The sequence below is a fragment of the Danio rerio genome, chromosome 1 (genome assembly GCF_049306965.1).
Source record: "Danio rerio strain Tuebingen ecotype United States chromosome 1, GRCz12tu, whole genome shotgun sequence".
NCBI classification, from domain to species: domain Eukaryota; kingdom Metazoa; phylum Chordata; class Actinopteri; order Cypriniformes; family Danionidae; genus Danio; species Danio rerio.
Window position 1 is genome coordinate 42,838,188 of NC_133176.1, and position 12,562 is coordinate 42,850,749.

A 12,562-nucleotide genomic window follows, 5' to 3' on the forward strand; every position below is an offset into this window, starting at 1 on the left:
GCTGCAATCATGAAGGCCTCAGGACTGTTACCAGCAAGCTGTTTAAGCAGACATCTTTGCTGAAGGAAAGGGAAATGTAAGGAGCCAACATCATGTACTGTCATGTGTCGTTGCTGAAAGGTAGCAATCAAGCAGAGAGGAAATGTAAATTCTGTGAAATTAAAGATAGAATCGCAGTAAAAAGGGTTTAGGTAGAGCTAGTGGACTGAATAGGGCCACTTGATGGAGCAGCTGAATGAAAAATGACAATGATGTCATTATTAACCCACCACTATGTCTTTCCTAACCAGTTTGACTGACTTTCTTCTGTGGCACACTAAAAGCATCATTGACATCAAACCTGATGCAATAAATCTAAAGATGCCATATTTCATTTAAGGGCTACAGTCATATAACTGGTACATCTTCACAAGACTTTAAATGTAGCAGACAAGAAAGTCGTTCCATTGCTGCTTAGAAATTTTAGGTTAAGTGTTACTGTATAAGTTTCTTCAGAATATTGTCCAAAAATTATACTTTTTGTAGATATACTGTACTTTTTATATCTACAGAACAAACATCTTAAATTTTTTCGCACCAATGTTCTTTTTAAGTTGCCAGTCTGCGCCAGCATTTATAATAATTTTACAAAATATTTGAACATTTCTCAGAATATTTTAACAAACAAACAAACTTGAATTTAATGTTCCAATTAAATGTAAATAAATCCTTTTTTTTTTTTTGAACATTCTGTTGCTTGGGGGATAGAGCACATTTCTGAAGTCCTCAGTGAGCAAATCAAAGTAAACGCAGCTGCAGCTTAACTAGTGGATTCAGCATTAAACTCCATAGTGTTATAAATGGAATTATTATGTTTTTTATTATAATAGGTTCATTATGAAATGTAAAAACATATATATATATATATATATATATATATATATATATATATATATATATATATATAATGGATTAGTTAATATGCTTAAAGTAAAGTTTTCTATTTATTTTTTTCTTTTATTTTATGGAAACTTTGGGTAACACTTTATTTTGATGGTCCATTTGAGTATTAGTAGACCTGTCTGCTTAATATCAGTTGATACTGCTACTTCAACAGACATTTAACTGGCTATAAGAAACTTTTCAAGTATATGTCGACTAACCCTAACCTCAACCCAACAGTCTACTTATAATTTAATGAGAATAAGCTGGCATGTAGAGACAATGTAACCTAAATTCAATAAATGGACCATCAAAATAAAGTGTGACCAAACTTTGCAAAACAGCTTGATATATTTACTTTCGGCCCACAGCCTTTAATCAAGCTTTTTGGCCTTTCATGAGAAAGCGTTTGGACACCCCTGGTCTAAACAAAACAGTATATAAAGTGAAATGTTTTATTTAAGGGTGATACGTTGCATTTATCATATTTCTAAACCAAAGAATAGTAAATTGTTGACAAACACTCTATGACAAGGAAGCACTGTGTCATAAATTCCATCAGTTGAGGGGAAAGTGTTTATGCTTTGGTATGGCACAATTCCAGAATTTGAGGTGATTTCACCTGCAGTTGTTTTCTTTTAAGGAGACAGCGAGCACATGAGCGACACTGACGAGATGGGTTTGACCATGACCCTGCATCCCAGAGCATCCCAGAGAAGTGTTAGAAAGAGACCGCCAGAGAGATATGTTTAATAGAAAATGTGATGAGAGAAGAGGTTAGACTAGAGAGTGGGCACCCAGACTGAAATAGAGAAAGTACAGAGGCTATAGATGGAGGGAGTGTGTCTGAGATTAGTCCACTCAGCCAGCTGTTGCAGCTCTTGAAAACCACAGTGGGGCAGGCCATAAAAACGGCACTGAATAATCATGCCCACACCTCTTCCACATCCACTTACTCCAACAGGAAATCAAAGTACCAGCCACGCAGCTGTTGGGGACCAATCACCAGCAGTCTCTACTTCAGAGCCACTTGGATGTTCTGCCTGTGTATATGTGGGCACACGTGAGCGAATCTTTACGCTTCTGCGGGCTTATTTGTGTTCTCCCCTGCAGCCTTTGCAGAATATGGGAATATAGGACAGTATGCTCAGTTCCTGACTAATTTCCTTCGTAATAAGTCTCTCATGGCAACAGAGAGAGAGAGAGCCGAGGGAGGGTTTTGGCTTTTACACAAACGCAATGATAAAAAGGCTCAGCCACATTATCATGCATTTTTCACCATGGCAAGGCCCTGTGTCAGGAAGGAAAGGACCTTCTTAGAAATGCTAGGCTCAGAGGAGACATGCACTGAGATCAGGAAGGTTAAAGGAAGAGACAATTAAACCAAGTCTAGCCATCAGCTCTCATGTCTAATTCATCTCAGTTACTCACCGCCGTAGAACATTTCTTGCATATTACCCATACCTAGTTTTTTTTATTTTTTTATTTGCATTTGATTTTTGTAATATTTTGTACAAAATAACCAGTGAAAGATCATTTTTTATCTCTGCAGGTTTGACATTCTGGCAAATGGTGGTGCTTCACTGACACTCAGCTTTGAGCGTGCACCCTTTCTGACGCAATTCCGAACAGTATGGATCCCATGGAATGTCTTCTATGTCATGGACACGCTGGTAATGAAGAAAGAGGAAAACGACATCCCTAGCTGTGACCTGAGTGGCTTCATTCGACCAAGTCCTCTCATCGTGGCCACACCCCTCTCCACCTTTTTCAGATCCTCACCCGAAAATGGTCCCATCATTCCAGAGACACAGGTAGGAATCAGTTCTTAAAATCCAGGTGTATGTGATATTTTATATATACAACTCGCAATGTGGTTCATGGAAATTCACTAACATACCATTGAAAATGGCTTGAATTAAAGGTGAAAGAAAGGTAGAATGAATGCTCATTAATTTGCATGTACAGAAGAGGGTATCATATGGCAGTAGACAGTATGAGTCATGGTGAGGAACGCAGTGAGTCTAGACGTGCTTTGTGCAAGTGTGTTCAGTTAGTCAGAAAAGGAGGTTTTGAGAACAGTGATGGCGCTTAAAAAAATCGGAGGAAACAGTCTGTTCTCTGCCCTCAACCAGCACTCGGTATGCAGTACTAAGATAAAACAGAGTTTCGAATCTCAGTGCAGCCAGAGCTAAAAATCACCACAGCCCCTCATATTGAGGAGATATTGGTCAGCATTTTATATCCTCCCGCACGCCCTCCTTTTGTTCCTTTTATAGTGCAAATCTACACACGCTATCCCCTACATAATCTTTGCAAAATAACTCAAGCCTCTTGCTGCCTGTCTGTAAAAATGAAAGCTGGACCCACATCAGACCAAGCAAAGCACCACGTCTTTGGAGAGATGAATATAAATGCACACTTGCTTTGTCTTGCACAAAACAATTTTTAAGGTCTTAGAGGAATAGTTCAGAAAAAAGAAAGGGAATTCTTCTATTATTGTGCCCCCTTGTAGTGCAAAACCCCAGTGACTTAAGTTTATTTGTAAAACACAAAAGGTATGTAAAAATATCATTGCTGCTCTTTTCAATGTAATGAAAGTAAAAGAGAATTAAGGATGTTTAATTTTTAAACAAGGAGCTTTTAATGAAGGCAATGAAGGATTTCCTTTTAGTAGCCCATTGGAGCTGAGGAATAACGGCTCAAATTCATCAAACAGCTTTTGTATGGCTTCATAAGACTATAGCTGGGACTCCTTAATACTTTCATTTTACTGTTATCATACTTTTGCACCCCGTTTAATTTGATAGTATAAAAACCAGCTCTACTTTAAATAAATGTGACCATTTGTTTTCAAAGAAAGATAAAAGAGGAAACCGGTCCTTTAAAGCGATAATAAAAAGACTGACTAAACAGTTAACATTGAATCATTCAGTCACTTTTTGTGCTGATGGAGAGGTCCACAACACTTGGCTCTGTCCTTTCTGTTTTCTCCTCTAATCTACCTTGTGTCCAGATGTGTATTTGATCCCTTCCTCTATAGCCTGGCTTTTCCACTCTTACCGTTCTGTGGCATGCAGGGGATGGGGGGGGGGACATCCACTGTAATGCGAGCACTCAGGGCCAACACATATGCTGTCTTACGAGTTTTGCTCAGAGACATAAAGGAGAAAAATTGTTTCCTTATTTTCGACAGCACATGTAACAGGCCACACTCCTCTTCCCCTGTTTCTGCTCAGTCCCAAAAGGGGCGTCTGTCCCCTCTGTGGAACCCCACTCATCAAAGTAGATGGGTCCTGATTTGAATTACAGCCTGCTTTGAGAGCAACTCTAAACAGGGGTAATCAGACCCAACCAAGTTAGCATTTAATATGGGGCTTTTGGACCTCAGCTGTAATGGCCTCCAAGGTCTTTTTTTACCCGAAGCGTCATACATAAATGGCAAACAGACATCCCTCAGCCCCACTCCGCCAGCGCTCGTAATGCTTAGCGGCCGTGACACCGAACGGGCAGGCATATTGCTTCCACTTGGCCATTGCGCAGAGCTGGAAAAAATGTTATTTGGCTGGAAGAGAATAACACGTTTTCACGTCCACAGAAAATCTCCATGAGACAGTGGAAAATCACATGAGACGTTCAGTGAATGAAAGATATATGGGATGTGTGTTTCTGCTTCTAGATCAACTGCGTCCTATAAGGCATAACACCTCTAAACACATTAAGAGTGCATTGATTCAGCTGCTTCGTGCAGAAAAACACTAACTTCCCTCCTTCCTTACCATAAAAAAAAAATGCTTGATGATAAAACTCAATCTGGTCTTTATTACTGTGCATTTAATGGGCTGTATCAAATGAACTTTCAAAGCCTTTTTTCATCTTCCCTTTCGTTTGGCAAATGAGAAAACATTTTGCTTTAATGCAGCCATATGCACTTATGGCCCTTGCCCCTGTGGCTAAGAATAACACGGCTGCACACGTAGAGAGACGGCAGCGCATGCGGTGCCATTTATTAAGAGTTTATAGCAGACGGAGTAAAGCATGTTATTAGCTCAGACTCTGTAATCAAAGTTCACAGAGGGGAGGCTGGGTGCATAGCATGAATGCATTGTGGCTTATAGACGCTCTTAAGTACCTACGAGCATAGGATATGCACACACATGTGGATGGCATCAACTGGTGTTAGGGTTGCAGCGCGGGCCCTTCAAATTGAGAGAATAATGCTTCAGTCATGTCTGTGTGTGCCTGAATGTGAAATAGGGTGAGATAAAACTGCCAAACTCTGTCTTAACTAGCTGCTATTTTATTTCATCCCTCATCTACCCTTATTTGCCTGTTTACCTAGATTTTTTTGTAGTTGCAGTCACAGACTGCATATCAAAGGTTCTCTCAAAGCCATCTAGCCCCCTCTACTGATCCCCAGAAAAGTGCAGCGGCATCCAAACTGACAAAAAAAGCGAGAGAAGAAAAGAAATTCCCTCTGGCTCTCTTTGTCCTCTGTGTTAGAGAAAAGTAAATGTCCCCTCCCAGTAGGACACTTGACAATGGCATGAGCTGGAAGACAGGGGGATTACTGTCTTTCCACAGTGGCTTGACTGGCTTTTCATTAAGCACTTGAGGAGAAAGCTGTGATGCAGAATTTCTCTGTTGATCCAAGCTGCTCCTCATCTCCTGTGCTCCTTTTGTGCATCTCAAAGAGGGAGAGAAATTAGCGCTAATGCTCTGAACTTTGGTGACTCCTCACCAGGGGCACCTTTAAATGCCGCTAACTGTACGCTTGTGTTTCATCTGGCTCGGCAGGCCAGCATTCTAAAAGTCTGAAATCAATCTAGATTGAACTCCTCTACTGAAAGTTGTGGCCCACACTCCTCTGTCTGTTGACTATTTCTCGTGGTCGAGCATGTGGAATGTGGTACAGTAATAGCCTCCGACAGTGATGCAAATATAAGCATGTTCCGCCCGTGAAAATCTCCCTCATTAGATCCAAGATGTCAAGTAAATGGCGGTCAGAGCAAACACAGGCACAGATGTGCTTTAATCCTGCGGAGAGAAAAATCGGAGGCCTCATCCTTGCCTCTAATTCCTCTTCCAGATGCTCCCGAGTCACTCCTTCTTCTCTCCCCCGTCTTCATTTATCTTCACCTCTTTCTCTCTTTGATGTGCAGGTTCTTCAGGAGGAGACGGCGATTCCCGGTAGCGACCTGAACCTCATGTATTTGAGTTCACGGGCAGCTGGCTACCGGCCAGTGCTCAAGGTGACCATGACCCAAGCCACTATCCCCTTTAACCTCATGAAAGTGCACCTGATGGTGGCTGTGGTGGGACGTCTCTTTCAGAAGTGGTTCCCTGCAGAACCCAACCTGTCATACACCTTCATCTGGGACAAAACAGACGCATACAACCAAAGAGTCTACGGCCTGTCCGAGGCTGTGGGTGAGTAACCACACAGATCAGAGACTAAATTCAAAGATTGTTTCCCATGTTTTGATATTCAATTTATTATTTTTTAAAATCATTTACAGTGGTCCCTCATTATTCACGGGAGTTCTAAAATAACCCACAATAGGTGAAATTGGTAGTCAGCTTTATATTTTTACAATTATTAAAGATGTTTTAAGGGTGTAAAACCCCTCACTACACACTTTATACACTTTTCTCAGACAGGCATTTTCACACTTTTTAAACACTCTCAAAGTTCAAACCTTCGTAGAAAAATAAGTCCAGTATTATAGAAAGATACCAAAGATCAAAACCATTTGATCTCCATTTAGTTATTCTGTTATGGAGCCTTCCAGCGGAGTAACTTTTTCCTTCTGTTAGCATGTCCAGAAGTTCTACTTTTTGTGCGATGGTTAGCATCTTCCTCTGTCTTTTGGGTGCTACTGCAGATGCCTTTGACGGTGCAGAATGTTTCGTCAACGTTGTAGAGAGAAAACTTTCACACAGTACAGCACTTCACACTGTTAGAGATTGAAGATTTAAGTCGCATTCCGAACGCATTCTGTACTGTACAGGAGACACGGCACGGAGATTGATTAAAAATGGTCTACAGCCAGTCAGGACGCAGAACACAATGCGCTAATCAGGGCGCTTTAGAGAAAAAGCATTTCTAATTACACTAAAAAAATCTGCAAAAATTGAACTCCGTTATAGCAAGGGATCGCTGTACTTCCCTTTTTTTACTTCACAGTGTTGAAATAACAATTAAATGTGAAAACTTTATCAGCCAAATATATTTTTGCAAGATCCTTTTGAAGTTGACTAAGTGTAAATGAACACAGCATCGCACCTCTGCTTAAAACCTCAAAACTTGCACAATTAGCAGGATTTGCACATCTACAAAAATATTTTCTATTGAGTTAGCAAGTGTTGTCGAGCTAGAAAGAAGCAGCTCACTATCTATCATTTACCGCTCTTCTAGATTCTTAGAGTAGAGGAATAATGTAATTACCCTCTGTAGAAAGACTGAATTTGTTATATGCAAGAATGTAGATGTGCCTAATGGCCCGTGCCTCTATGACAGTCACATTATGGTCTCCTTAAATATACCTATGCAAATAGGAAATGTAAATGGAAAACAAAGCAGTTATTACTGAGGCTAACAACAGCATACAGTAAGAAGCCTCTGATATATATATTTTTTACATTTGCACTGTGGCATTTTTTATGCTGACAATATTTTGTAGCTTGTATGATTTGCCATCAGCAAAACCACAGAGAACAACATGCTTCTTTCTGTTTTGAGGAAGGTCAAGGCAAATCTGTGGCTTTGTTTTTCACTTAAACGTCGAGAAAGACGGCCAGCTGCTGATGACAGTGCCTCAGTTTATTTTCAGCTGATGATGTGGCAGGCAGTAGGCCAGACCAAACTAGACATGCTTTTCAGCGCCTTACATAAACAAACTCACAAGATGTTGAGCCACAAAAGACATGTTTTTTCTCTAAAGCAGAATTCATTCTGCCTTTATAAAGTGAACAGTGTAAAACTGTAAACAGCTTAGCTGAGTTTCACCAGTATTGATTGGCTTTCACCTTCTCATCAGGCTTTGGTATGTCAATTGCATTAAGCAGGTAATTTTTTGCCCAACGAATAGCAGTCCACTTATTGATTCTCTCTGGGGGACATAAGGTCGCTTTCTTAATATGATCGGCTGAAAACAGTTATAAATTTGAAACGATTTGCACCTGGTGAAGTGCAGATCTGTTATGAGATTTATGAAAGTTATGATCGAGACGCTGCAGTGTTCAGGCAGGCTGCAGTAAAGATGAATTGGTATTGTGTAGGACATCTGATTAGGGCCAGGCACTGAGTTTATCAGCTCGATGTTTATATGATGATTTATCTGCATGCCTCCTAATGTGGTGTTTAGACTTATTCTGTATTGATTACTCAGGTTCTCAAGAAGTCTCTGTATGATGGGATGTTTATACAGTGTATTTGCATACATGAATAACACCGGTCTGTCTTTCTGCAGTGTCTGTGGGATTTGAGTACGAGTCTTGTTTGGATCTGATCTTGTGGGAGAAAAGAACGGCCATCCTGCAAGGTTACGAACTCGATGCCTCAAACATGGGAGGGTGGACACTAGACAAACACCATGTTTTGGATGTTCAGAACGGTAAGCCTGTCTCTGACCTCTGACTCCTTCAATGAATAACACACTCCTACGCTGATTTTAGTATGCACAGCACCACGAGTCACATCGATCTTGGCAATCAGCTGAAATCATATGTTTACCCACGCACTCCCAAATATCAACAAAAATCAATTAAAATACACTTGCCTTACCTCTCCTTCCTCCACTAAAAGTGGTCCATTATCTGCCTGTTAAAAGTTATTAATATGACATGAGTATTAAACCTTTAATAAGGAGTAAATGAGAGCTCATTAGTGTCATTGCTTTTAAATGACGTTGATGAAGTGGAGCTATAGCAACACAGCGTTCTTATTGTCTCAGGCATGCCAATGAGGAGACATTTGACATTTCCACGTGAGTGACCTTCACCCAGACGGAGCAGTCTGGAGTGCTCTCTGCAGCAAACATTTATGGCCACGTGTCACAGGGGAAGAGACTGCCTTAATGAATTCTTAAGGAGTCTCTCATACCTCATCTTGCCTTTAAAAGGGTGATCAGCAGAGGTTGTCCCCATGCACCTTGTTTAAGGGTTGAAGCTGTTTACGCACTACCTATCCTTGGGGAGAAATGATGAGCTGCTTTTAAAAACTAGTTTTCATAGCCATGTAATATTAGTGGTGAGGGTGCTCACCTTTCCAGCGATGAATGTTGGTTGTAGGCTACTACTTAAAATGAAGCTATATGATACATTTAAAAAAACTAACAACAAATAACGTTCCTGTATTATTTTCTGCTTAACATTTTGTTTTGGTGGTCCACTTCAGATATTATGTTCTGTCATTATAGCACTTGGAGGCTTTATTTTGATGCTCTCAGTCTTTATCTTCCAGGATACACTAGAATGAAAACATTAAGATATTAGTTATGTACAGTACAGTTTAATGCAAGGGTACAAAAGGTATCTTAAAATAAACTTAGCAGTTAGGTATTATTTGTTAATAATAGTTTACATTAACTCTGATCAATGTACAGTATTATAGGATTAAACAACATACATTATATTTTCAAAAATACAGTTTGTTCATTGTTTGCATTTTATTTCACCAAGAACTAATGTTAACTTATACAAATCTTGATTTTAAACTATAATGCGAAATGTAACACTTAACCTTAACCAAGATTAATCAATTCTAGCAGAATTATTCAGTGTTACTTCATGTTAATAATTTCAACAAGTGAAAGCTTACTGCAGTGTCATTAAATAGTACCCCACTCTGAGGAAGTCTGTGTGATTAACAGGCCAAAATATATTTTATTCACTAAACATGCTCTGTTGTAACTGGTAAATATAATATAATGTTTTTGATCCATACAACTTTTGTACATAAATATATTTAACAACATTTTGTGAGATTTGACACAGAGCAATATAGCAGAGTTTTATTCAGTCATAAAAAGTGAGAGAAGTAAAAACTGTGCATCGCTGGGACAGCTGCAGACAGTGATGGACAGCTGGGAGCTGGTGAATCTGTGCGGGCAGGTCATAAATTACTCAATGAAATGGGCCTCTGATTGAAGTATGTGAGCAGGCCCAGAACACTGTAATGATTGTGGAAATGATCTCTCTGGGGCGAGACACAGAGGGCATTGAGGAATTGTATGAGTTAACTTTACTAAATCTAAGAATGAGTGTGATGTAGATTATAGATGTGGGGTTTTGTCGATGGTATTAACAATAACTCAATTTAACGACTATAACTACTCTGCTCACTTGGGTTAAGTTTTGCTCTGCTTGGTTTACATTTCCACTGCAATTTACTACTGTTTGTAGTGGGTGGGATTATCATAATAGTCGTGCAATCTCTACTGCTGTGACATCATTAATTGTTGGTTTGGACACAAATCCAATGGCACTGGTAACAACACAGGTATTGATGATTACCAATCAGTGATCAGCAGAAATGCTACTGCACCAAAAAGGTACCAAGTACTAGGTACAGTAGGCAGTGGAAAAGCCCCCAAAAGTGAGGCATTCTGAACTGCATTGTATTATGAAGTGGGAAGTACTTTTTGAGGACATCATTAAACTAATATAAATACTGCTTATTAAAAAACAAGACACTGAAATACATTACGGAAAAGTCTATGAAGAAATAAAACTAAAAACAAAGGTTGAGAAGCTATCTGCAACTAAATAATCAACAAAAATGATGATTTGAGCAGACATCATGCACTCGTCAAATGTCAGAATAATCTGACCTGTCTGTCTGTGTGGGCGAATACATCCCACAGGCAATATGGCATGAGGAGATGCCAGTAACATTTTCTGATACTAACACAAATGAATTTGCAGTGACTGCACAGAAACGATATTGGAAGCATTCAATTTTCTTTGGAAGTCTCTGTTTTATTTGTTTAATTGTTGCTTTGTCTATTTAGAAGTTTTGACTCTTATTCAAAGTTTGCTTCTTTATAAATTAAATTCTGAATATTCCCTTGTGCATACAGAGAAAATTTGGATGGTGTACGGCTCTTCTTGTCCAGATCTTTATTTTTGCTGTTGGTATCTTGAGTGACACTAAACCCTGTTTTACTTTACTGGCAGAGAGCCAGAGCTCCATACAAATTCCAATGGTCTTTCATCTCTATGCTTGCTGCCCTTGCTTCGTCCCTTACTGCCCTCTACCCACCACCCCTTTTACTTCGTGGTCTCTTGCATATTGAACTGCCTGGCAATTGAGACGCCTGCCTAAACTAGGGTATCCCAGAACACACTGCTGCAGTCTATTCAAGCACTGTTGGATCATTCAAGATTGTAGGTCCTCAGTTCCAGTGCTATATTAGGTCAGTATGCTCTACTGCATGTGATAAAAAGAGTTTCCTTAACATTTTTTTTCGTAATAGCAATTTAGGCAAACACATACCCTATAAAATATTTAGTACAAAGTGACTAATTACTGTCAGTGGTCTCAAAATGGCCATAACGAACTGATAGAAATGAATAGCATGTATCCATAAACATTTATTGTGTGCAGCAAGGGAGCTACAACATATATAATTGTAAATAGGGATGTCCCAATCTGCTTTTTTGCCCTCGAGTGCCAGTCATTTGATTTTGAGTATCTACTGATACCAAAACTCAATCTGACACTTCTATAATACATAAAGGCTTGGTAGAGACACGGGAGCTACGGACAAACTCCATATCTCTGTGCTGAACGAAACATGAGGTACATCTTATAACAGGACAAGCAGTTTGTCAGAAAATTTATTTTAAAGGGCTGTCAGAGCTTTCTCTGTGAAATAGTGGCAAGTCTGCATTTTAAATCGAGGTTCTATGTTTGTTTTTGAGGTCTCTTATCAGGTTTGTTGTGCTAAACGTAGCCTTTTCCTTGCCACCTCTTGCAATGCCAAGTTTAGATATCTCACAATGTTGCCAATGTTGTCGTCATCAACTTTAGACCTTCAGACCGCAGACATAATTGCGCTTTTCGCTTCAAGCTGCTTCCGTGTTCTACTTTGCTGGGATTTAACCAATAGCATCTCTGCAACAAAGTAATGTCATGCCGCATGCGTTGCTGTTTCTGTGTGAAGTCAAGGAAGAGGTCTAACTGTGCCACTGCATCACCATAGATGTGTTAAAAAAATTATGAGATATAAACATATATAGTTGAGTCCTGACCGGGAGGTAACGAACGATTCCAATCGAGTCTGAAACTACGTGATTGGCCAGATTTCCGATCACGGATCTGGACATCCCTAATTGTAAGTGTCTCTCTAAAATGTGTGCAGTTCTGAGCTTTAGGCTCAAGAGTCATTCAGTGTATCTAGTTTAGCTGTAATGAAAGGAAGAGCGAAATGAGACCTAGAGTATGGTCCACTGGGGTTTGGTTAAGTGTAGGAGTGTTTGTTTGCATTAGCTTCCCGTCTCTGGTGACCTCACCCTGTCACCACTCTTTTCATGCTGTCTCACAGGGGGGAAAAACTGCATGCTTACATCCAGACAACGCCCAGCCACAAACTTAAACATAAACTCTCGCTGTTTTAGTGTCCCCATCTGTTCACAT

The 12,562-nt window shown here is 39.8% G+C and overlaps 1 protein-coding gene across 49 annotated transcripts in view; it reads left to right on the plus strand.

The window, feature by feature from the left end:
* tenm3 (teneurin transmembrane protein 3) overlaps positions 1 to 12,562 on the plus strand; it is a 421,902-nt gene that overhangs the window by 374,985 nt on the left and 34,355 nt on the right. For all 49 annotated transcript variants that reach the window (XM_068221974.2, XM_068222090.2, XM_073954574.1 and 46 more), the window contains 3 exons: positions 2,474 to 2,735; positions 6,084 to 6,351; positions 8,394 to 8,537. In XM_068221974.2, the coding sequence (XP_068078075.1) occupies positions 2,474 to 2,735; positions 6,084 to 6,351; positions 8,394 to 8,537 (674 nt within the window). The remainder of the gene's footprint in view (positions 1 to 2,473; positions 2,736 to 6,083; positions 6,352 to 8,393; positions 8,538 to 12,562) is intronic.